The sequence below is a fragment of the Pan paniscus genome, chromosome 23, assembly GCF_029289425.2.
Source record: "Pan paniscus chromosome 23, NHGRI_mPanPan1-v2.0_pri, whole genome shotgun sequence".
NCBI classification, from domain to species: Eukaryota; Metazoa; Chordata; class Mammalia; order Primates; family Hominidae; genus Pan; species Pan paniscus.
In genome coordinates this window covers 41,586,917-41,613,103 of record NC_085927.1, presented here as the reverse complement: position 1 = coordinate 41,613,103, position 26,187 = coordinate 41,586,917, and the positions used below count along the sequence as shown (strand labels likewise).

The 26,187-nt window shown below is 47.2% G+C and overlaps 1 protein-coding gene across 8 annotated transcripts in view; it reads left to right on the top strand.

Annotated features, from left to right (window-relative positions):
• The first annotated feature begins 360 nt into the window (after positions 1-360).
• Positions 361-26,187, top strand: part of PISD (phosphatidylserine decarboxylase) — a 44,400-nt gene continuing 18,573 nt past the window's right edge. For 2 of the 8 annotated variants that reach the window (XM_055105797.2, XM_055105796.2), the window contains exon 1: positions 20,014-22,076. Coding sequence is in view for 3 of the 8 variants with exons in the window: in XM_003821479.5 (XP_003821527.1) it covers positions 718-782; positions 12,465-12,544; positions 14,968-15,143 (321 nt within the window). In the remaining 5 variants the exon portion in view is untranslated. Of the gene's footprint in view, positions 783-12,462; positions 12,545-14,967; positions 15,144-19,432; positions 19,782-20,013; positions 24,881-26,187 lie in introns of those variants that run through there. The other 6 variants (XM_003821479.5, XM_063603418.1, XM_055105789.1 and 3 more) reach the window with 6 other exon arrangements.

Below are 26,187 nucleotides of genomic sequence, written 5' to 3'. Positions count from 1 at the left end.
TGGGCATATGCCCTTTATGTACCCTTGAAGATGTTGCTTAACCTTCCTGAGCCTCAGGTACCTCATCTTTAAAATGGGGATAATGTCTCGGGCCTAGCTGCGAGTCTCTAGTCAGTGCTCAGTAAAAAGTAGCAGACATGATTGAAAACTCGTTTTCCTCTTACAATTGAAGATAGGAACCTTTTCAAGAGCAAGCACCAGGCACCGAATTTAACGACTGGTTGCATTTCTAGGTGATCCAAGACCGTTTGCCCCCGGTCTCCCTGGCAGCACAGCGGTAGGAGATAAGAATGATATGACACCATGCTTGCAAAGTGCTCACAACACACTCCGGCGCTTAAAAAACGAGAGCTGAGTCATGGATGCCCAGTTTCCCCATCCGTAAAATGAGCAAGTTCGATCACTTGAAACGACATTCTTGGATCTTGGATGACTCAGATTTTCCAGGTACATGAGGAAAGGCACCCAGAGGGAAGGAGGAGGAGTGGCAGTGCTGCGACCAAGCCCAGGTTTAGCGAAACCTACAGCTCCACTAGTTCCCCTACCTCCGCAGGTGCCAAGCGGGTTAGGCGGGGAGTAGCCACAGGGCGGAGCTTAGTCGGCTCCGCCCCCAACCCGCGCTTTTCTCATTGGCCCACTGAACTCGAGACTCGTGACGCCTTAAGCGTGCGCCCAGCGTGTGAAGGGGGCGTGGCTCGCTGAGAAGGAGCAGACAAGATGGCGACGTCCGTGGGGCACCGATTCCTGGGATTACTGCACGGGGTCGCGCCGTGGCGGAGCAGGTATAGCAGCGCGGAGAGACTACCTTGGGGCGTGGGGCAACCCGGGCCAAGCTGGGGTCTGAAGAGAGATGTTTCTGTGTCGCGGGCTCGCTCTGAGGCGAGCTCGGGTGGAGACGGAGCCACCTTCACCTCGAGCTTAGGAGCAGGTGCGACTGCTCCTGCGTAGGGCGGTCCGGATTTACTTAGGGTGTGGCCTAGAAGCTCTCGCTTTGCCCTTTCCAGCTAGGTGGAAGTTCACGAGGGACAAAAATCAGATGAAATAGGCTACCTGCCCGTCTCTTGAGTCGAGGCAGGGCTTTCAGATGTTCAGATGCCATTTTCTCGTGTGTTCGTTTTCGTAGAAGGAGCGATGTCCTGTGGGAAGGACACTAGATTGAGTGTCAGGCAACTTTCATTTCTGGATCTTAGTCTTTGAAGCTCGAGGGTTAGGTTAGGTAATCTCAAAACAATATGGTATGGGGCTAGAGTCTTGGTTACCCTTGTGACCCCCAGCTGTTAGGTTCTTAGAAATGTGGGAGACTTGAGGGGTCTAAGTCCAGCTGTCTCTCTTTGGAGTTAATGAGATTGAGGCTCCGAGAGAGGGAGGGATTTGCTCAAGTTCACCTAGCCAGTTTGTAGCAGAGCCAGGACCCCCATCAAGGTACCCCCTCACGCGACGATCTTTCTCTCAGGCTGCCCGCCGTGAGGGCAGTTGTTATACAGAAAATAGCTTAGAGCATTTGGAGTGTCGGAAAATGGATTAAAATGTTGTAGCTGTGATTCAGAGTCGGCTGCCTGGTGTCATTTCAAAGAGCTAAGATTTGAGAGATGCGCCATACTTGTGTGTTTCCTACAGGGTTCATTTTGTCAGCGTTGATCAGAGGATAACCTGTTGTTTTGGGAGGAGACGGACACTGGATTTGGACTGAGAGGGAACAGAAACCATCATTGGTCTTGTTATGAAAGCGTCACTCTTTCATCATTAACTGTACAGAAATGATTATCTCTCAGGAGAGGGCTCTGCATTGTGGTGGTAACTGTTAGAATTTGGGCAGGAGACTTTGTTTTCAATGTTATTACCAGGCGTGCTGTGTATGAGTCAACCCTGAATTCATTTAAAGTGTGTCACAGGCTGGGCGCGGTGGCTCACGCCTGTAACCTCAGCACTTTGGTAGGCCAAGGTGGGTGGATCACTTGAGGTCAGGAGTTCGAGACCAGCCTGGCCAATGTGGTGAAACCCTGTCTCTACTAAAAAATACAAAAATTAGCCGGGCGTGGTGGCAGGCACCTGTAATCCCAGCTACTTGGGAGGCTGAGGCAGGAGAATTGCTTGAACTTGGGAGGCGGAGGTTGCAATAAGCCAAGATTGCCCCACTGGAGTCCAGCCTGGGCGACAGAGTGAGACTCTGTCTCAAAAAAATTAAAAATAAAGTGTGTCACGAATTGAAAGGACTAAAATGAGACACTCTTAAAAAATTTTTTTTGTTGTTGTTGTTATTTGTTTTGGAAGTCAGAGCCTCACTCTGTTGCCCAAGAGGGAGTGCAGTGGTGTGATGATGGCTCACTGCAGCCTCCACCTCCTGGTCTCAAGCAGTTCTTTCACCTCAGCCTCCTGAGTAGCTAGGACCACAGGTGCACGCCACCCCGCCCAGCTGCATTTTTTTTGGGGTGGGGGTGGAGACAGGGTTTCACCATGTTGCCCAGGCTGGTGTCGAACTCCTGGGCTCAAGTGATCCACCCACTTTCACCTCTCTAAGTGCTGGCATTACAGAAGTGAGCCATCGCAGTCCACCTACAATAATTTTTTTAAATGATGAGATGAGGCTGTACCTCAGTCACCATCATTAAAAGGGAAAGAAAAGAAGCTATATTTTAGTACCAGTGTAGATAGTTAAGGCTAGACTTAGATGCAGTGGGTGAGAGAGATGAAGATTTGGGTACAATAAGAAACCTTAATTTTCAAAGGTATTCTATATCAAGATAGAAATGATATTAATACACAAACCAAAAAGATAACATTTCTGTGGGTTTTTAGTAAACCAGTGCCTATTTGTGAGATGTGTAAATGAAAACCTTATATTTCAGGTAAGTTTTTCAATAACTGGGTGATGTGTGACAGGTGATAGATAACATCTTGGGTGATAATTTAGGGCCATGTTTCCCAAACTCATTTGATAAAAGAATGGGCTGAGTGGGCTGGGATGCTTGTTAGAAATAGAGATTCCTTGGGAGTCTCTCTGAGCCTGCTGTAGTTTGGGAGGCTGGCTGATTAAAAAAAACAAAGCCGGGCACAGTGGCGCATGCCTGTAATCCCAGCACTTTGGGAGGCCAAGGTGGGTGGATCATGAGGTCAGGATATCGAGACACCTGGCCAACATGGTGAAACCCCGTCTCTAACAAAAATTAGCCGGGTGTGGTGGCGTGTGTCTGTAGTCCCAACTACTCAGGAGGTTGAGGCAGGAGAATCTCTTGAACCCGGGAGGCGGAAGTTGCAGTGAGCCGAGATCACGCCACTGGACTCCAGCATCAGCAGCAGAGCGAGACTCCGTCTCAAAAAAAAAAAAAAAAAAGATTCCAGATATGCCCCCATCCTACTGCCAATTTCAGATTCAGTAGATATAAGTTGGGGCTCTGGCAACTGTAGTTTTTACAGGTGATTCTTAGGTTCAGGCAAGTATGGACAATAGTACCTAGGAAGTAGCTTCTCGTGCATGACTTCCATCAGAAATATTTATGGCATCCCTACCACTGCAAACCACACTGTCAACGGACCATAGAGAAGGGATAAGAGAGAAGGGAAGAGGAGCAAATGAAGAAATTAAAAACATTTGAAATAGGCCTTGTCTTCAAGGAACTTTACTATATACTTGTAATACATGGTGGAATACGGGATAAAGCCTTCAAGAGGTCTGTCCGTTCTGTTTTAGGAGAACTTTCACAGCTTTAGAAAGCAAGGGAGACATAAGGACTATAGGCAAAATGTTACTACTAGGGGTGATGTTAAAAATGTCTTAGGCCTGGGCGTGGTGTCTCATGCCTGTAATCCCAGCATTTTGGGAGGCTAAGGTGGGTGGATTGCATGAGCTCAGGAGTTCAAGACCAGCCTGGGCAACATGGCAAAAACCCATCTGTACAAAAAACACAAAAATTAGCTGGTCATAGTGGTGCATACATGTAGTCCCAGCCACCTGGGAGGCTGAGGTAGGAGGATCGCCTGAGCCCAGGAGGTTGAGGCTGCAGTGAGCCAAGATCATGCCACTGCACTCCAGCCTGGGCAACAGAGTGAGACCCTGTCTCAAAAAAAAAAAAAAAAAAAGAGAAAAAATAGTGCAACTGGCCAGGTGTGGTGGCTTATGTCTGTAATCTCAACACTTTGGGAGGCTGAGGCAGGAGAATTGCTTGAGCCCAAGAGTTCGAGACCAACCTGAGCAACATAGTGAGACCTCCTCTCCACAAAAAATAGCTGGGTGCACATCTGTGGTCCCAGCTACTTGGGAAGCTAAGGTGGGAGGTTCACTTGTGCCCAGGAGGTCGAGGCTGCAGTGAGCTGTGATTTCACCACTGCATTCCAGCCTGGGTGACAGAGTGAGACCCTGTCTCAAAAAACAAACAAACAAACAAACTTATAACCAGGATGCCATGGAGACAGACTAGTGAGAGTGAATGCTGGTCATAGATGATTGATATGACCATCCCAGTGTATGTCAGCTGAATATCAACTCTTACTTTTAATAACAATCTAACTAGGTGCCAGTCCCTGAGCTAAGGTTTTGCATGATTGTCTTCTAATGAGGCGAGTTTTGCTTTTGCAGGTGGAGAAACTGAGGCTTAAGATTAGTTAAGAAATTTCCTAAGGTCACACAGCTGCTAAGAAGTGGCAGCGCTGAGATTTGAGTTACACAGGCAGACTGGAGTGCTCAATTGTGGGCTTTAATTGCCTACTTGCAGGATGCGATGTAGAATGCATGTAGAAGAGACATCTGTTTGAACCCATCCATTCATCTTTCTGGGGCATACTCTCACTATTGAGATTGAAGGCCAGTGAGAACACAGATAAACTCCGTGTTCATCGAGGTATACATACAGTAAACAAATAACTGAATACATGCAGAATCCATTCATTTTGGGTAATAAGAAATGCCATGAAGAAAAAGAAAGCAAGATAATTAAGAAGTTAGTGCTCAACAGAAAGACAAACTTTGCATGTTTTCACTTATTTGTGGGAGCTGTAAATTAAAACAGTTGAACTCATGGAGATAGTAGGAGGATGCTTACCAGAAGCTGGAAAGGGTAGTGGGGGGATGGGAAGAAATGGGGATGGTTAATGGGTATCAAAAAAATAAAATGGGCCAGGTGCAGTGGCTCACACCTGTAATCCCAGCACTTTGGAGGCCCAGGCGTGTGGATCTCCTGAGGTCAGGAGTTCAACACCAGCGTGGCCAACAAACCCTGTCACTACTAAAACTACAAAAAAAAATTAGCCGGGCATGGTGGTGTGCTTCTGTAATCCCAGCTACTCAGGAGGCTGAGGTAGGAGAATTCCTTGAACCTGGGAGTCAGAGGTTGCAGTGAGCTGAGATTGCGCCATTGCATTCCAGCCTGGGCAACAGAGCAAGACACCATCTCAAAAATATATATAAAATAAAATGAATAAGACCTAGTGTTTGCTAGCACAACAGGGTGACTATAGTCAAAAATAATTTAAAATTATTACATTTAAAAATAACTAAAAGGCTGGGCGCGGTGGCTCACGCCTGTAATCCCAGCACTTTGGGAGGCTGAGGCGGGTGGATCACGAGGTCAGGAGTTCAAGATCAGCCTGGCCAAGAAGGTGAAACCCCATCTCTACTAAAAATACAAAAAATTAGCCAGGCATGGTGGTGGGTGCCTGTAATCCCAGCTACTCGGGAGGCTGAGGCAGAGAATTGCTTGAACCCAGGAGGCGGAGGTTGCGGTGAGCTGAGATCATGCCACTGCACTCCAGCCTGGGCGACAGAGCAAAACTCCATCTCAAAAAAACAAAACAAAACACTAAAAGAGTATAACTGGGCCGGGCGCGGTGGCTCACGCCTGTAATCCCAGCACTTTGGGAGGCCGAGGCGGGCGGATCACGAGGTCAGGAGATCGAGACCATCCTGGCTAACACGGTGAAACCCCGTCTCTACTAAAAATACAAAAAATTAGCCGGGCGTGGTAGCGGGCGCCTGTAGTCCCAGCTACTCGGGAGGCTGAGGCAGGAGAATGGCGTGAACCCGGGAGGCGGAGCTTGCAGTGAGCCGAGATCGCGCCACTGCACTCCAGCCTGGGCGACAGAGCGAGACTCCGTCTCAAAAAAAAAAAAAAAAAGAGTATAACTGGATTGTTTGTAACACAAAGCTTAAATGCTTGAGGGGATAGATGTCCCATTTACCTAATGTGATTATTCCATATTGCATGCCTGTATCAAACTAGCTCATGTAACACATAGATATATATGCCTACTACATACCCAGAAAAATTTTTTTAAAAAATTAAGAAGTTAGTGCTCAAGAGGGCCAACTCTTGGGCATACAGTGCTCAGGAAAAACTGCACTGAGGAGGTAACATTTGAGCAGAGAACTAAATGATGTGGGAGTGAGCCACATAGGAGAGGGGTGTGCCCAGCAGAGCAAACAGCAAATGGAGGAGTGTGGAAAGGGGCACATGTGGTGTGGACAAGGAGTGGCAAGAGGAGTGAGTGAGGAGGAAGAGAGGGAAAGTAGCTAGAGATCTGAGAGGCTGACAAGATGTGGGATCTTGTCTTTCTGTTTTATTTATTTATTTATTTTCGAGACAGAGTCTTGCTCTGTCACCCAGGCTGGAGTGCAGTGTGCGATCTCGGCTCCCTGCAACCTCCGTCTCCCAGATTCAAGCAATTCTTCTGCCTCAGCGTCCTGAGTAGCTGGGACTATAGGCACCGACCACCACACCTGGCTAATTTTTGTATTTTTAGTAGAGATGGAGTTTCACCATGTTGGCCAGGCCAGTCTCGAACTCCTGACCTCGTGATCTGCCCACCTTGGGCTTCCAACGTGCTGGGAGTTCTCACAGGCGTCAGCCACCATGCCCGGCCTTTATTTTTTTGTTTTTTTCAGACAGAGTCTCGCTCTGTCATGCCCAGGCTGGAGTGCAGTGGTGTGATCTTGGCTCATTGCAACCTCCACCTCCTGGGTTCAAGCAATTCTCCTGCCTCAGTCTCCCAAGTAGCTGGGATTATAGGCCACCACCATCACACCCGTCTAATTTTTTGTATTTTTAGTAGAGACGGGATTTCACCATATTGGCCGGCTAGTTTTTTGTATTTTTAGTGGAGACGGGGTTTCACCATATTGGCGAGGCTGGTCTCAAACTCCCGACCTCAGGTGATCCACCCGCCTCAGCCTCTCAAAGGGCTGAGATTACAGGCGTGAGCCACTGAGCCTGGCCAGTGGTAGTTTTCATTGCCTTGCCAGTGGATTGAATGTGGATGATGAGAAAGAAAGGACTTAAAAATGAGTCCTGGGCTGGGTGCAGTGGCTCATGCCTGTAATCCCAGCACTTTGGGAGGCCAAGGTGGGTGGATCACTTGAGGTCAGGAGTTCGAGCCCAGCCTGGCCAACATGGCGAAACCCTGTCTCTACTAAAAAAATACAAAAATTAGCTGGGTGTGGTGGCTTGCGCCTGTAATCCCAGCTACTTGGGAGGCTGAGGCAGAACTGCTTGAACCCAGGAGGCGGAGGTTGCAGTGAGTTGAGATCACGCCACTGAACTCCAGCCTGGGTGACGGAGCGAGACTGCATCTCAAAAACAAAACAAAACAAAACAAAAACGAGTCCTGGCCTGGTGCAGTGGCTCATGCCTGTAATCCCAGAACTTTGGGAGGCTGAGGTGGGAGGATCACTTGAGTCCAGGAGTTTGAGACCAGCCTAGGCCAGATGGCAAGACCTTATTTATCTCCACAAAATATTTAAAAATTAGCCAAGTGTGCTGGTGCACACCTGTAGTCCTAGCTACTCAGGAGGCTGAGGTGAGAGGATGCCTTGAGCCCAGAAATTTGAGGCAGCGGTGAGCTATGATCATGCCACTGCACTTGAGCCTGGGCAGCAAAGCGAGACCCCATCTCTGGGGAAAAAAAAAAAGGGGGGGTTGTACCTGAGTGGCTGGATGAACGGTGGTATCTTTTTTTGACCTGGTGTGTTAATTATAGTAATGTTGGTACTGTAACAGATAAACTCCAGTATTCTCAGTGGCTTAACACCGTAGAAGTTTCTCACTCTTGTAAAGCTGCATTGGGTGCTTCTGATTGGCAGGGCAGCTGTTCTCCAAGCAATGTTCAGGGACCCAGTCTCCTGCCATCTTTTTTTTTTTTTTTTTTTTTTTTTTGGAGATAGAGTCTTGCTCTGTTACCCAGGCTGGAGTGCAATGGCGTGATCTCGGCTCACTGCAACCTCTGCCTCCCAGGTTCAAGCAATTCTCCTGCCTCAGCCTCCCCAGTAGCTGGGATTACAGGGGCACATCACCACGCCCATCTAATTTTTTGTATTTTAGTAGCTACTGGGTTTTACCGTGTTGCCCAGGCTGGTCTCAAACTCCTGAGCTCAGGCAATTCCTCCACCTTGGCCTCCCAAAGTACTAGGATTACAGGTGTGAGCCACCACGCCTGGCCTTCCTGCCATCTTTAATAGTTCCCACAGTCGGCATGTTTGTCTGCATCAAGCTGGCTGGTGGGGGTAAGCTTGGAGGTGAATGCCTGGGAAGCCTGAATGATCCTCAGATTTCATTGGTTCACACTCAGTCTCATGGCCACACCTTGCTGCACAGGAGGCTGGGAAATGTAGTCTAACAGGTGTCCAGAAGAGGAAGTGCATTTGGTAAACATCTGGCTAGTCTCTCCTATGGATAGAGAACTCTGGGACAGGAGCAGATTGAAGGTGAGTTAGAGAGGGTCGGGAATCCTGTCTTCTACAGACTGAGTTTGAGAGGACTCAAAATGGGGCCATTGGGTAGCTGGCCCCTGGAGGAGCAATGAAGGAGTCATCAGTGGATGGTTCTTTAAAGCCATGGCACTGGATAAGCATCTCTGGGGAGAGTTTATAGGTATAGAAGAGATCTGAACCCTGGGCATGGCAAGAATCCACAGTTAGGAAGCAAAGGAGAATTCACAAATAGAGACTGAGAAGAAACCAGAGAAATAGGAAAAAAATCACGGTCCCAAAAGCCCAGTGAAGAGTGTTTCAAGGAGAGAAGGATCAACTGTGTCATGCTGCTGAGACGTCAAGTAAGATGAGACCTCAGATGTGTGTGTGCATTGGTGTTGGCAACATGCACGTTGTTGGTGACCTTGATGAGGTGGTGTGATAGGAACAAAACCTTACTGAGTGGGACTAAGAGAGGCTGAGAGGTGAGGAAGTGGTAACAGTGAATGGAGAGCTCTTTTTAGGCTTGGAATGAAGGAGAGCAGAAAAGTAGGGAGGACCAAAGAATGATAGCATGGTAGACAGTGTTTGTGTAAGACTGAAGAAATGACAGCATTCATATGAAAATCGGGACGATCCCGTAATAAGATTCTCCTGCCTCAGCCTCCTGAGTAGCTGGTACTACAGCGTGTGTGCCACCACACCTGGCTAATTTTTGTATTTTTAGTGGAAATGGGGTTTCACCATGTTGGCCAGGCTGGTCTCGAACTCCTGACCTCAAGTGATCCACGCGCCTTGGCCTCCCAAAGTGCTGGAATTACAGTCATGAGCCACCATGCTCAGCTAGGTGTTTATAAGTCAAGGAAGTTTTATGTGAAAAAAGGGAAGTACCTAAATCTGATGTACCAAACTGATATAATGAAGCATTTCCCAGTATTTGTTCCAGCAGCTGGGGTTACAGCGGTGGACAAAAAGCTGAGCTGTTTGTTTTTGGGCAGGGTTCCTGAGGGGGAAGATGGATATGCAAAACAAACCACCTGAGTGCCCTGTGTCCAGTTACGGTGGATACATAAATGATCATCTCCCATTCCTATTTCCTCCTGTCAGACAAAGCCTTGTTAATCATTGTGCAAACATTCTTTCAGTTAGGGGTTTTTCAGTATTCTGGAAAACACAATGCGGCAATATACGGAACACAACAATTTATCCTTTAGTCAGTTTTTGCACTTCTCGTTAAAATTCTGTTTAGAAAGCAGGGTTTTAGGCTTTTTGCTGTGGCAGTGGGAGTATCCAGTCTAAGAAATGAACATTGTTCAGAACTGAAAGAACTTTCATATACTGAAATATACCCTTCATTGTGTTAATAGCTGTCTGGCCTTGGGGGTGGGGCTCGTCATGGTAAGATGCTTTTTCTCCTTGTTTGCCTATAGGAGAATCAGATTCATCATGTTAGCTACAATAGTGCTATGCTGCAAGGTGGGTGTGGTTTTTTTTTTTTTTTTTTTTAAGGCAGGGTCCTACTCTGTCACCCAGCCTGGAGTACAGTAGCATGTTTTCGGCTCACTGTAACCTCTGCCTCCTGGGTTCAGGCGATCCTCCCACTTCAACTTTTTGGTTAGGTAGGACTACAGGCACATGCCACCATGCCCGGCTAATTTTTGTATTTTTTGTACAGATGGGGTTTCACCATGTTGCCCAGGTTGGTCTTGAACTCCTGGGCTCAAGCAATCCTCCCACCTCAGCCTCCCACAGTGCCAGGATTATAGTTGTGAACCACAATGCCCAGCCTGGCAAGGGGGGTGTTTGTTTTGTTTTGTTTTGTGATTCTCCTGCCTCAGCCTCCCGAGTAGCTGGTACTACAGCGTGTGTGCCACCACGCCCGGCTAATTTTTGTATTTTTAGTAGAGACGGGGTTGCACCATGTTGGCCAGGCTGGTCTCGAACTCCTGACCTCAAGTGATCCACCCGCCTCGGCCTCCCAAAGTGCTGGGATTCCAGGCGTGAGCCATCATGTGCTCAGCCAGGTGTTTGTAAGGCAAGGAAATTTTATGTGAAAAAAGGAAAGTACCTAAATCTGATAACATTTGTAGGATATCTATACAAGACATAACTTGGGCCAAGTGCTGTGGCTCACATCTGTAATCCCAGCACTTTGGAGGGCCGAGGCAGGTGGATCACTTGAGGTCAGGAGTTTGAGGCCAGCCTGGCCAACACGGTGAAACTCTGTCTCTACTAAAAATACGAAATTAGTCAGGTGCAGTGGCATGCGCCTGTAATTCCAGGTACTCAGGAGGCTGAGGCATGACAATCGCTTGAACCCGGGAGGTGGAGGTTGCAGTGAGCCAAAATCCACTCCAGCCTGGGTAACAGAGTGAGACTCTGTCACAGACACACACACACACACAAAAGACATAACTAAATGTCCACGAAAGTAAATATTATAGTGTGAAAGTAATAAATGCAATTCTATTTTTCACAAAAATATCAATTTAAACATTTATAATAGAGTGAATTATTCTATCATAAAGGGTTCCAAGGAAAAAAATGTTTATTGACTCGGATACAGTTTTTTAACTTTAGATTTCAGGTCAGTATTTGGTGAAACTGAAGTGATATCTGAACTGAAAGTGAGATATTTCCTCTTTGATTAAGGGGAAACTCAACTAAAAACTCATTAATGCTTTGCTTGCTGGCATAGTCATTTATTGCCACTGGGAATATGTCTTATTTCTTCAGGAAAAGATGAAACAAAGAAGAGAAAGTAACTGAACCAGAATAGTATTTTCCTTTTTTTTTGAGACGGAGTTTTGCTCTTGTTGCCCAGGCTGGAGTGCAATGTCACGATCTCAGCTCATCTCAACCTCTGCCTCCCGGGTTCAAGTGATTCTCCTGCCTCAGCCTCCCAAGTAGCTGGGATTACAGGCATGTGCCACCACACCCAGCTAATTTTGTATTTTTAGTAGAGATGGGGTTTCTCCATGTTGGTCAGGCTGGTCTCGAGCTCCCAACCTCAGGTGATCTGCCCGCCTCGGCCTCCCAAAAAAAACCCAAAAAACCTTTTTATTGGGAAATAGTTTCAGGCTTACAGAAAGTTATAGAAATAGTACATAGAATTCCCAAATACCTTTTACCCAGATTCCTCAAATGTCAGCCCTATTTGCTTTATCATCTTCCATCTCTGTTTATATGTATATGTGTGTGTATACATATACATTTTTTTCCTGAGACACTTGAGAGCAATTTGCCAACTTGATGACCTTTTGCTTTTAAGCCCTTTTCTAGGCTGGGCCTGGTGGCCCATGCCTGTAATCCCAGCACTTTGGGAGGCTGAGGCTGGTGGATCACATGAGATCAGGAGTTTGAGTTTGAGTTGAGTTTGAGACCAGCCTGGTCTCAAACCAGTAGAGTGAAAACTCATCTCTACTAAAAATACAAAAGTTAGCCGGGTGTGGTGGCGGGCGCCTGTAATCCCAGCTACTAGGGAGGCTGAGGCAGAAGAATCGCTTGAACCCGGGAGGCAGAGGTTGGAGTGAGCCAAGATTGCGCCACTGCACTCTAGCCTGGGTGACAGAGCAAGTCTCTGTCTCAAGAATGAATGAATGAATTAATAAATAAATAAATATTTCAGTCCTCCCCCTACAAGGACATTTTCTTATCTACAGTACAGTTGTCAAAACCAAGACATTTACATTGCTACAATACTGTTATTGAGTGTTTAAATTTTGCCGATTAATCCAGTAATTTTAATTTTAAGAATAATATTTAATGGTTCATTTTTGCTTGGTTATAGCCTCCATCCCTGTGAGATCACTGCCCTGAGCCAATCCCTACAGCCCTTACGGAAGCTGCCTTTTAGAGCCTTTCGCACAGGTAAGGAGCAATTAGAGATGGTGGTGACCCTCTCTCTGCCTCAGTTTGGTCATCTGTAAGTTGGGATAAACATAGGGTTGTTGTTAGAGTTAAATGAATTAGTATGTGGAAAGTACCTGGCTTGCAGTTATCACTGAAGCGTTAGCTTTTCTTTCTTTTTTTTTTTTTTTGAGACAGTCTTGCTCTGTCGCCCAGGCTGGAATGCAATGATGCAATCTCGGCTTACTAAACCTCCACCTCCTGGGTTTAAGCAATTCTCATTCCCCAAGTAGCTGGGACACAGATGTGCACCACCACGCCTGGCTAATTTTTATTGTTAATTTTTGTTGTTTTTTTAATATTTCAAAGACTGCGTGCATACTGGCTAATTTTTGTATTTTTAGTAGAGATGAGGTTTTGCTATCATGCCCAGGCTGGTCTCAAACTCCTGGCCTCAAGTGATCTGCCCACCTTGGCCTCCCAAAGTGTTGGCATTACAGGCCTGAGCCACCATGCCCGGCCTCATTATGTCTTTTTGATTATAGCCATTCCGATGGGTGTGAAGGGGTCTCATTGTGGTTTTGATTTGCATTTCCCTGATTACTAATAATGTTGTATTAGTTTGCTAGGGCTGCTGTAACAAAGCAACACAAACTGGGTTGCTTGAACAGCAGACATTTGTCTCATGATTCTAGGGCTAAATGTCTGAGATCAAGGTGTCAGGGTTGCTTCCTTTGGAGGGCTGTGAGGGAGAACCTGTTCCATGCCTCTTGCCTAGCCTCCAATGTTTTGCTGGCAATCTCTGGCATTCCTTACATATAGAAGCATCACTCCAATCTCTGCCTTCAGCTTCACCTGGTATTCTCCATGTGTGCATGTCTGTTTCTAGATTTTCCCTTTTTATAAGGACACCCATCATATTGGATTTGGACACACCTTGGCAACCTCATTTTATTTTATTTATTTATTTACTTATTTATTTTTTTGAGATGGAGTCTCGCTCTGTCACCCAGGCTGAGTGCAGTGGCGGGATCTCGGCTCACTGCAAGCTCCGCATCCTGGGTTCATGTCATTCTCCTGCCTCAGCCTCCCGAGTAGCTGGGGCTACAGGCACCCACCACCACGCCTGGCCAATTTTTTGTATTTTTAGTAGAGACGGGGTTTCACCGTGTTAGCCAGGATGGTCCCGATCTCCTGACCTCGTGATCCGCCTGCCTCGGCCTCCCAAAGTCCTGGGATTACAGGCCTGAGCCACCATGCCCAGCCTGCAACCTCATTTTAACTTGATAATCTCTGTAAAGACCCTCTCTCCAACCAACTAAGGGCACCTTCTAAGGTACTCAGGGTTAGAACTTCAACATAAGAGTTTTGGGGGAGTTTTCAGCAATTTAACGCATAACAGATATTTAGCCTCTGTCTTTTCTTGTGCTTATTGGCCAATGTATTTTTCCTTTGGACAAAGGTCTATTCAAATCCTTTGCACATTTTGATTGATTGATTGAGAGAGTCTCACTCTGTTGCCCAGGCTGGAGTGCAGTGGCGTGATCATAGCTCACTGTAACCTTGAACTCCTGGGTTCAAGCAATCCTCCCACGTCAGCCTACCTAGTAGCTGGGACTATAGGTGCAAGCTGCTGTGCCTGGCTATTTGTCTTTTTATTGTTGACCTGTAAGAGTTTATGAGATTTTGCATTTGAGAGAGAATACCAGTGCCTGATCAAAATTGGGCCTGCATTATAAAAGCAAGATCAAAGAGCCCTGGGTGAGAAATGGTGTTTGGCTTCAAGTTCTGGACCTGTTGGTGACCACCTGGGCAACCTTGATTAGTTTCTTGACCTCTTTGTGATTCAGTGTTTTCATCTATTAATACATTTTGTGACTGCGGTGGCAGTTGAGGTGCATTGTAATTCTGTAGGAAAGATGCCTGTCCTGTACTTACTGACAGAATTTGGAGACAGGAGGGTCTGAGTAGTGGCCCAAGGTTGCACCTGCCTGCTAGATATGTTGAGGGTCCAGTCACCTCTACTGAGGGCTTCTTTTTTTTTTTTTTTTGAGACGGAGTCTCGCTCTGTTACCCAGGCTGGAGTGCAGTGGTGCAATCTCGGCTCACTGCAAGCTCCGCCTCCCAGGTTCACGCCATTCTCCTGCCTCAGCCTCCCGAGTAGCTGGGACTACAGGCGCCCGCCACTGCGCCCAGCTAAGTTTTCTTTTTGTATTTTTAATAGAGACGGGGTTTCACCGTGGTCTCGATCTCCTGACCTCGTGATCCGCCTGCCTCGGCCTCCCAAAGTGCTGAGATTACAGGCGTGAGCCATGCGCCTGGCCCCCTACTGAGGGCTTCTGAGGTGCGCCGACTTTTCCTGACCCTCCTGTTGGTGCTGTGTTTGCATGACTCTTCCCTATTCCTGTCTCCCAGGCTCGAAATTGTCTTGTTTTTTATTACAGATGCCAGAAAAATCCACACTGCCCCTGCCCGAACCATGTTCCTGCTGCGTCCCCTGCCCATTCTGTTGGCGACAGGCGGCGGGTATGCAGGGTACCGGCAGTATGAGAAATACAGGGAGCGAGAGCTGGAGAAGCTGGGATTGGAGATTCCACCCAAACTTGCTGGTCACTGGGAGGTAGGAATGAGGTGGAACTGCCTTGGGTTCTCGTCCAGCAAACTTTGTCTGTCACTTTTCCAGTTGTTCCAAAGTTGAAATGTTTGAACAAGTCAAATATGCTTTCTTGGAACTCATGTCTCCAGTAGGTTTTGGCCAGATACAGGAGTTATAACTTTGGTGTCAAGTCAAGCTTGTCTTCTGTTGCCAGACCTTACCCTGGTCTCCCCAAGGGTTCTGAGTAGAAATTTCTTGCTGTTGAAGTCTCAGAGCGTATGTCTTGAATTGGTGCTGACATCCTGGCTGTTCTGCTATTCTTTCCCTTGTTAGTCGGAAGAGGGCTGAAACTATTGAGCTTTTGTGATGTGGATTAGTTCTCACCAGGAACCAGACAGAAATAATCAAATTCCTTTGTCATTATTGCTCAAAATGCTTCCTTCCATCATAGTCACACGATAGGGGCAGCCTGCATTGTTATGGAATGCACGATACGTAACGAAACATCTTGTTCATCTGTGCTTCCCATGTCCCAGGATGATTCCTGACTCAGAGGAGACATTCAGTAAATTGTGAAACTGAATATAAAGGTGTAAGTTTAACAATTGCCTTTTTTTTGCAGCCATAATTTAACAAATAAAAAATCTGAAATATCAAAGGACCAGTAATAGGTCTTAATATTCTGGGCAAAAGAGGGGGTGACAGTTGAGGCTTTGTGATATCTGGAATGCAGTGGTGATCCACTCCATTTTGCTAATCCAGATCAGCTGAATCTATTCTAATAGGACATACGGTGACTGGGGCATTAGGATGCTGAAGGCAAGTCTCAACCATGCTCCGCAGTAGCTGTGTGAACTGGGACATGTCACTTTCTGTCTGGTCTCGTGTCTTTAACAGTAAAACAGCAGGTTGGGTTTGAACATGACTCTGAGATTCCATCCAGCTCTAACACAGTTTATCTAGGAGTATTTGCTGCCATTGGCATTACATGCTACATTATAGGTTTCCTTCCAAAATCCTTTTTTGGACTTTAATTTTGACCATTTTCTTCCAATAGAATCTAGTATACAGACTTCACTTGATTTCTAACAGTCCTGTAAAACCGTGACTTAGTCAACTGGCCATACAGATCCAGCTATGGGAGTTACCCTAAGAGATACCTGTCTGCTCTTGCCCCGTATGTCCATGTGCCTACCCTTTGGCCTGTTCGTATGCCTTGGGCTTTGTAATAACCTACCTTAAACAAAAAAAAAAGTTTTCTGGTGCTATATCACAAATTCCTTTTGGTGAAGGGTAATTATGTAGTAGGTGAGTCACACTTTCAAAGTATGCTGCCCTCTGTTCCCTGTGGCATTGCTGGTTTCCCCTGTAAACATCATTCTCCATTAGATTAGTAGATTAGTAAAGTACTTGTAAAGTGTAGGTAGCACGTGACTGTGACTGCATGACCCCCCTCAAGTGTTAAACCCAAGCTGACATCTTTCTGACCTTGGGGATTTTTGAGGCTGACTCACCCTGTGACGAGCTTGCATGCTTTCAAGAAATTCCCACACACTTCAAAGGTTTCCCAAAAGAATATAAATTTGGAAGAAACCTGCCACTTCCAAAATCATAAGAGACCAATGCCAGTAGTTTTTTAGTATCTGCTGTTTATGTAATTGGGGTTATTGCCATACATAGTTTCAGACCTGGAAGATGGTTGTAAAGAGGACAGGGTTGATTAACTCATAAGTCCCAGGGCCTGGAAAGTGACAGGACACTGGAGTAGAGTGGCCTAATGCAGTGTGAGGTCTCAAAGCACCTATTGGTAAAGAACTGGGCTTAGGTTAGATACTCTTCTTGATTGAATAAAATGGTCACAGAACCACTCCTTGATGTTCTTTTTCTTTTTTTGTAGATATGAGGTCTTGCTCTGTTGCCCAGGCTGGTCTCAAACTTCTGGGCTCAAGCGACCCTCCTGCCTCAGCCTCCCAAAGTGCTGGGATTACAGGTGTGAGCCACTGTACCAGCCACTCCTGGATTTTCAGGTGGGACTCCAACACTTCATTTTATGAGGGGGAAATGGTCTGGACTTGGAGTTGACAGTGGAGTTTGAGTATCCCTTATCCAAAATGCTTGGGACTGGAAGTGTTTTGGATTTTTTTTTGATTTTTCAATATTTGTATATATATATATATATATATATATATATATATATATACTGAGATAACTTGGGGATGTGACCCAAGTCTGAACACAAAATTTATTTATTTTATTTAATTTATTTTGTTTTTCTTTTCTTTTTTTTTTTTTTAGACGGAGTCTCACTCTGTTGCCCAGGCTGGAAGGCAATGGCGCAATCTCGGCTCACTGCAACCTCCGCCTCCCTGGTTCAAGTGTCTCCCACCTCAGCCTTCCCAGTAAATGGGATTACAGGCACCTGCCGTCATGCCCAGCTAATTTTTATATTTTTGTAGAGACAGGGTTTCACTGGCCGGGCGTCGTGGCTCACGTCTATAATCCCAGCACTTTGGGAGGCTGAGGCGGGCGGATCACCTGAGGTCAGGAGTTCGAGACAAGCCTGGCCAACATGGTGAAACCCTGACTCTACTAAAACTAAAAAAAAAAAAGAGGGTTTCACCATGTTGGCCAGGCTGCTCTCGAACTCCTGACCTCAGGTGATCCGCCCACCTCGGCCTCCCAAAGTGTGTGGATTATAGGTGTGCGCCACCGCGCCCGGCCAATTTATTTATTTATTTGAGGCAGGGCCTTGCTCTGTCACCTAGGGCTGGAGTACAGTGGCATGATCACGGCTCACTGCATCCCTGACCTCTTAGGCTCAAGCCATCCCCCCACCTCAGCCTTCTGGAGTAGCTGGGAATATAAGCGTGTACCATCCTGCCTGGCTAATTTGTTTGAATTTTTGTGGAGACAGGGGTCTCATTTATGTTTTAGATATACCTTCTACACATAGCCTGAGGGTAACTTTATATAATACTTTAAATAATTTTCTTCATGAAACAAAGTTTTTTTCTTTTTTTTTTTTGAGACGGAGTCTCACTCTGTCGCCCAGGCTGGAATGCAGTGGCATGATCTCAGCTCACTGCAAGCTCCACCCTCGGGTTCAAGCGATTCTCCTGCCTCAGCCTCCCAAGTAGCTGGGATTACAGGTGCCTATTATTGCGCCAGCTAATTTTTGTATTTTTAGTAGAGACAGGGGTTCACCCTCTTGGCCAGGCTGGTCTTGAACTTGTGACCTCATGATCCACCCGCCTCGGCCTCCGAAAGTGCTAGGATTACAGGCGTGAGCCACCATGCCCGGCCAAAACAAAGTTTTGACTGTGACCTGTCACATGACATCAGATGTGGAATTTTCCACTTGTTGGTGTCATGTCAGCACTCAAAAAGTCTCTGATTTTGGATGTTCAGATTAGGGATACTCAACTATGCAAGTTTTCAGGAATGGCAACAGGTTGAGAAGGGAGAGTGTTGAATGGCTGTCTGGGGCCTGGTCCTAATCCCACCTCTGGTTCCACCTAATCACTGTCATCACAAATGAAAAATGTGAGATTTTCCAAATGTAGCTGATATCAGAATTGTTGGGGAGCTTTAAAAATTATGAATTTGAGGCTGGGCGCGGTGGCTCATGCCTGTAATCCCAGCACTTTGGGAGGCCGAGGCGGGTGGATCACGAGGTCAGGAGATCGAGACCATCCTGGTTAACACGGTGAAACCCCATCTCTACTAAAAATACAAAAAATTAGCCAGGCGTGGTGGCGGGCGCCTGTAATCCCAGCTACTTGGGAGGCTGAGGCAGGAGAATGGCGTGAACCCGGGAGGCAGAGGTTGCAGTGAGCTGAGATCATGCCACTGCACTCCAGCCTGGGTGACAGAGTGAAGACTCCATCTCAAAAAAAAAAAAAAAAAAATTATGAATTTGAATTGCTTAACTCCTAGAAATCTACAAAGTTTGGGCTAAGTGCAAGATCTGTGTTTTCCAGGAGCCCTATAGGTGATTCTGATGATAAGCCAGCTTGAAGAACCAAAGGCAGATGAGCCCTACCTAATGTTCCCTTCAGGGCTACGGTTTTTTGTTTGTTTGTTTGTTTTTGAGACGGAGACTCGCCCTGTCACCCAGGCTGGAGTGCAGCGGCGCAATCTTGGCTCACTGCAACCTCTGCCTGTTGGGTTCAAGCCATTCTCCTGCCTCAGCCTCCTGAGTAGCTGGGATTACAAGTGCCCGCCACCAGGCCTGGCTAATTTTTTGTATTTTTAGTAGAGACGGGGTGTCACTGTGTTAACCAGGATAGTCTCGATCTCCTGACTTCGTGATCTGCCTGCCTTGGCCTCCCAAAGTGCTGGGATTACAGGCATGAGCCACCATGCACAGCCACTAATTTTTGTATTTTTTTGTAGAGATGGGGTTTCACCATGTTGCCCAGGGTGGTTTTGAACTCCTGAGCTCAAGTGATTCACCCACCTTGACCTCCCAACGTGCTAGAATTACAGGCATGAGCCACTGTGCCTGGCCAGTTTTAGGTTTTTGTTTTGTTTTGTTTTTCAGAGACAGGGCCTTACTGTGCTAAGGCTGGAGAGTAGTGGTGTGATCATACCTTGCTACAGCCTTGAACTCCTGGGTTCACATGTTTCTTTCACCTTAGCCTTCCCAGTAGTGGACTATAGGTATGTGCCACTTCGCCAGGTAGTTTTATATTTAAGTCTTTTATCCATTTTGAATTAATTTTTATTTACGGTATAAGAGAAGAATCCGACGTCATTATTTTGCATGTGGGTATCCAGTTTTCCCCAGCATCATTTGTTGAAAAGATTATCCTTTCTCTATTGAATGGTCTTGGCATGCTTGTAGAAATCAGTCTTACTCCCTGTTAAATGACGGAGATGATATAGCAAACACTATGACAGAATGTTGGAAAACAGGGGACATGATGATTCCCACGCCTTCTCGCCATGTGACTGTGATTGCTTAATCATGCGCTTTGTTTTTTATGCATTCACTTCCTGTCTTTGTCTCTATTTTCTTTTTTTTTTTTTTTTTTTTGAGATGGCATTTTGCTCTTGTTGCCCAGGCTGGAGTGCAGTGGCACAATCTCGGCTCACTGCAACTTCCGCCTCCCGGGTTCAAGCAATTTTCCTGCTTCAGCCTCCCAAGTAGGTAGGATTACAGGTGTGTGCCACCACGCCTGGCTAATTTAGTATTTTTAGTAGAGACGGGGATGCTCCATGTTGGTCAAGCTGGTCTCGAACTCCCGACCTTGGTGATCCGCCCGCCTCAGCCTCCCAAAGTGCTGGGATTACAGGTGTGAGCCACCACGCCTGGCTTTTTTTCTTTCTTTTTTTTTTTTTGAAACTGAGTCTCACTCTGTCTCCCAGGCTGGAGTCCAGTGGCGTGATCTTGGCTCACTGCAACCTCTGCCTCCCGGGTTCAAGTGATTCCCCTGCCTCAGTCTCCCAAGCAGCCGGGACTACAGGTGCACACCACCACGCCCAGCTAATTTTTGTATTTTTAGTAGAGATGGGGTTTCACCGTGTTGGCCAGGATGCTCTCAATTTCCTGACCTTGTGATCCACCTGCCTTGGGCCCCCAAAGTGCTGGGATTACAGGTGTGAGCTACCACACCTATCCTTTTTTCTCTATTTTTAAATTGATTCAGCTGTTTGTTTGTTTTTTGTTTTTCTTTTTTGAGGCAGGCTCTTGCTGTGTTGCCCAGACTGGAGTGCAGTGGCACAGTCACAGCTCACTGTAGCCTTAACCTTCCCAGTTTAAGCAGTCCTCTCACCTCAGCCTCCCAAGTAGCTGGGACATGGTGCACAGGCATGCACCACCACCACACTCAGCTAATTTTTTATTTTTTGTAGAGATGGGGTCTCACTATGTTGCCTAGGCTGGTCTCAAGCGATCCTCCCACCTTGGCCTCCCAAAGTGCTGGGATTCCAGGTGTGAGCCACCCTGGAGCCACTCTTGGCTCTTCCTCAGTGGTGACAGGCGCCCAGGTCCTGAAGTCTCTGGTTGCCACTGAGGCTTTACCACCTCAGTTGATTCTGGTATACTGGTGGTCTTTGCCACCATGAATAATGTTGCAGAGCATACCTTTGCACATAAAGCCTTTTCCTCATGATGAAAGCCTAGGTGTAGGATTGCTGCATGAAAGGGTATGGACACCTTTATGGTTTGTGGCATGCATTTGGCTTCTAAAACAATCGGAGTGTTTCCCCCTTATCCAAGGTTTCATATTCCTGCAGTCTGAAAATATTAAATGTAAATTTCCAGAAATAATTCCTAAGTTTTTAAATTTTATCATTATTATTATTATTTTTTGAGATGGTGTCTCACTCTGTCGCCCAGGCTGGAGTGCAGTGGCGCGATCTCAGCTCACTGCAACCTGCGCCTCCCGGGTTCAAGCAGTTCTCCTGCCTCAGCCTCCCGAGTAGCTGGGATTACAGGCTTGTGGCACCACACCTGGCTAATTTTTTTGTGTGTTTTTAGTAGAGATGGGGTTTCACCATTGTTGGCCAGGCTGTTCTTGAACTCTTGACCTCAGGTGATCTGCCCACCTAGCCTCCCAAAGCTGGGATTACAGGTGTGAGCCACCACACCTGGCCACAATTCCTAAGTTTCAAATGTCTCCCTGTTCTGAGTAGCATAATGAACTCTCTCTCTCCCACCTAGGATATGAATCCTCCCTCTGTCCATTGTGACCTCAGTGTCTATGCTGCCTGCCCATAAGTCACTTAGTAGCCATCTCAGTTACCGTATCAGCTGTCGTGGTATTCTGGTGCTTGTGTTCAGGTCACCCTTATTTGGCTTAACACTGGCCCCAAAGTGCAATAATAGCAATTCTGGCAATTTGGATTGCCGAAGAGAAAGTGGTAAAGTGCCTTCTTTAAGTGAAAAGGTGAAAGTTCTGGACTTCAAAAGGAAAGAAAAAAAATCATATGCTGATTTTGATAAGATCTATGGTAAGAGTGAATCTTTTATCCGTTAGTTGAGCATGATGTCGAGGTGGGTGGATCACCTGAGGTCAGAAGTTAAGACCAGCCCGACCAACATGGTGGAACCCCTCTTCTACTAAATACAAAAAATTAGCCGGGAGTGGTGGTGCATACTTGTAATCCCAGCTACTTGGGAGGCTGAGGCAGGAGAATCGCTTGAACCCAGGAGGTGGAGGTTGCAGTGAGCCGAGATTGCGCCATTGCATTCCAGCCTGGGCAGCAAGGGTGAAACTCCATCTCAAAAAAAAAAAAAAAAAAAAAAAAAAAACACCGGGTGTGGTGGCTCATGCCTGTAATCCCAGCACTTTGGGAGGCCGAGGCGGGTGGATCACCTGAGGTCAGGAGTTCAAGACCAGCCTGGCCCACATGGTGAAACCTCGTCTCTACTAAAAATACAAAAATTAGCCAGGCGTGGCGGCAGGCACCTGTAATCCCTGCTACTCGGGAGGCTGAGGTGGGAGAATTGCTTGAACCCAGGAGGCAGAGGTTGCAGTGAGCCGAGATCGTGCCATTGTACTCCAGCCTGGTTGACAGAGCGAGACTCTGTCTCAAAAAAAAAAAAAAACAACCAAACCAAAACAAAAAGGATGTTTTTATTTTAAGTTTTTATTTCACAGAATGATGTCTCTAGAAAGGGTAGCTTGAGGCCTGGAGTGGTGGCTCATGCCTGTAATCCCAGCACTTTGGGAGACTGAGGTGGTGGACCACTTGAGCTCAGGAGTTTGAGACCAGTCCACGCAACGTGGTGAAACCTCATCTCTGCTCAAAATACAAAAATCAGCCGGTGTGGTGGCGTGGGCCTGTGGTCCCAGCTACTTGGGAGGCTGAGGTGGGAGGATTGCTTGAGCCAGGAGGTAGAGGTTGCAGTGAGTTGAGATTGTGCCACTGCACTCCAGCCGGGGTGACAGAGCAAGACCCTGTCTCAAAAAAAAAAAAAAAAAAGTAGCTTGAAATCGTGTTCTGGAAAGCTGCTTGCTGAGCTGCTCAGGTTGAAGACCCAGAGTGTTCCTTTTAGTTCCATTTAGCCCCGTCGCGTGGAGTGTGCGCAGTTTGAATAATGCTTTTTGGCTTCCAGAGTGCTATTCCCTTGAGTCCCTGATTCAACCTGTGGCCCATCAGTGGGCAGAGGTGATTTTCTGCAGGGTACCAAGGGCACTCTTGAAGGCAGGAGCTCAGGGACTGCTGAGAAGTAGAAGAGCCGCTTCTCTGAGTTTCTTTTCAGGAACTCATGATGTCCTGGCAACACTCTTGGTTCTTGGCCTGAGTGTTCACTTGGGTTCCGCAGGTGTGGCTTGTGGCTTTGGCTGTTGACATAGAGGCCTGTGCTCAGAGCCGTGGTGAGTGAGCACAGACAGAGGGTGGGTGGCTACCAGGTACAGATCTGTAGTTTATGGATCCATAGTTTATACTGCTGCAGTGGTCATATGTCCTGCCTTTGTGTGGCGGTTGTGATTTCAGATATGCTGCCTATTTGTCCCCGAAAGTCATAAAAAAATCATTCAGCTATCATGTCATATTGCCTGTTTCCTCTTTTCCTGAAATTGACAAATACTGTTTTAGATTATATCTCAAATTTTTGGTTACAAAACATCTAATTGAAAATATACATTTTCAGCTAGGCATGGTGGCTCATGTCTGTGATCCCAACACTTTGGGAGGCTGAGGTGGGAAGATTGCTTGAGCCCAGGAGTTCATGACCAGCCTGGCAAGGCAAGACTCTGTCTCTACAAAAAAATACATTAAAAAATTAGCCAGCCTGGCCAACATGGTGAAACCCCGTCTCTACTAAAAATGCAAAAGCATTAGCTGGGTGTGGTGGCGGGTGCCTGTAATCCCAGCTAATTGGGAGGCTGAGACAGGAGAATCACTTGAACCCGGCAGGCGGAGGTTGCAGTGAGCCGAGACTGCGCCATTGCACTCCAGCCTGGTCAATGAAACTCTGTCTCAAAAAAAAGAAAAAGGAAAAGAAAAATTAGCCAGGGGTGGTGCTGTGTGTGCCTGTGGTCCCTGTTACCTGAGAGGCTGAGACAGGAGAATCGCTTGAACCTGGGAGGCGGAGGTTGCAGTGAGCTGAGATCATGCCACTGCACTCCAGCCTGGTGACAGAGCGAGACGCTGTCTCAGGGGGAGAAAAGGGGAAAAAAAGACAGGCTCTCACTCTATCATCCAGTCTGGAGTGCAGTGGTGTGAGCAGGGCTCGCCACGGCCTCGACCTCCCAGGCTCAGGTGATCCTCCCACCTCAGCCGAAACTGCGCCATTGCACTCCAGCCTGGGCAATAAGAACGAAACTCTATCTCAAAAAAGAAAGAAAGAAAGAAAAAAAAAAAAACGGAAAAGTAAAGAAAAATCAGCCAGGGGTGGTGGTGTGTGCCTGTGGTCCCAGCTGCCTGAGAGGCTGAGGCAGGAAGATCTCTTGAACCCAGGAGTTTGAGAGCAGCCTGGGCAACATAGCAAAACCATGCCTCTACAAAGAAAAAACCATTAGCTAGTAGTAGAGACAGAACTGGTTTTTGTGGCAGAGGCTAGGGAAGGATGGGGGCAGATCTCTGAGGGGAGGAGTGGCCTGCGGGTGTCGTTACTACCCGTTTTGCCTCTCTTGGGGCAGCTGTGTCATTTCCTCTCCGCCGGTCTTCTTGGCCAACAAGCGTTTCTCCCTCTTCCCTGTTCTCCCCACTTCCCCACTTCATCCCCCTTCATCCCCCCTTCCTCGCCCCTCCACAGACCCAGGGCATTTGGTGGACACTTTTGCTTGCAGTTAGGTCAAGTGGAGGTGAGTTTCCCATGGGGCAGGGGCTTGACAGCAGGGGTGGCCGTCCAGACTCTCCAGAAGGGACGTGGGGCTGCTGTTGTGACTGGACCTGCCCCACATCTTTGGGCCTGAGCTGTGCCCGGTCACAGCGTCCTGAGTTCCTTTGTGTTGCCTCTGCCCCGTGGATCTAGGTCTTGGGGGAGGGCTGGTTTCATCCTGGGGCTACCACCACCTGGCAGCAGCCCCACAGCCAAGGGCAGGCACAGCCAAAATACATCTGCCTGAGTGGCCACAGAGCAGGGCCAGGCTCTCCTGGCCCAACGGTTTGGAGGACAGAGGGCCTGGCCCGAGGGGAGGCACTTGCTCAGCCTGCGGCTCCCACGCCAAAGGCAGGGCGGCCTCTGGGTCTGTCTGGGGCCGAGCCTTATTTCTGGAAGCACATGGATCCTTCTTCCTTGCCACTCAGTCTAAATGTTTAGGTTACAAACATTCTGAGTGAGAAATTTCAGTCAGAGCTTGTAATGTGTAGGACGTGACATTAGGGAGTGAAGAGCTTTCCTCTTCACTGATTCAAGATAGCCAGTGCCGGGTGAGGGGAGCGGGACACTTGCTTCTTCAGAAGAGTGGATCCAAAAGTTGACCCCTTCCCCAGACTGAGTCAGCATGGGAAGAGAATTGTGCTTTCACAAAAGCAGAGATGTTTTTCTGTAGCTTTCACTGTTTCTTCTTTGCTCTGGAAAATGGAGGACGAAGGAGTTCTCAGGTCCTCAGTCACTGGAGTAAAGTGACATGCACGTCCCAGCGTGAGTGCCTGAATGGGGCTCTCAGGTCTGAACAGAACAGCCCTGTGGCTCCCGCGAGCTGGTGCAGGAGGAAGTACAGAGGAGGGTCCGGTTCAGAGTGGCGTGAGACCAGGGTTAGATGACTGTTGCCAGTTTAGGGCCAATGAGAGATTTTTAATGGTAAATATGTAATCTCTTTAAAAAAAAAAAAAACACATAACTTTTTCTTTTTTGAGAGAGTCTTGCTCTGTTGCCCAGGCTGGAGCGTAGCGGTGTGATCATGGCTCACTGCAGCCTCAACCTCCCGGGCTCAAGCGATCCTCCCACCTCAGCCTCCTGAGTAGCTGGAATTACTGGCGTGCACCACCATGCCCGGCTAATTGTTTTATATATATATATATATATATATATATATATATATATATATATATATATATATTTTTTTTTTTTTTTTTTTTTTTTTTTTTTTTTTTGTAGAGTTTTGCCATATTGCCCAGGCAGGTCTCAACCTCCTGGGCTCAAGTGATATACCTGCCTTGGCCTCCC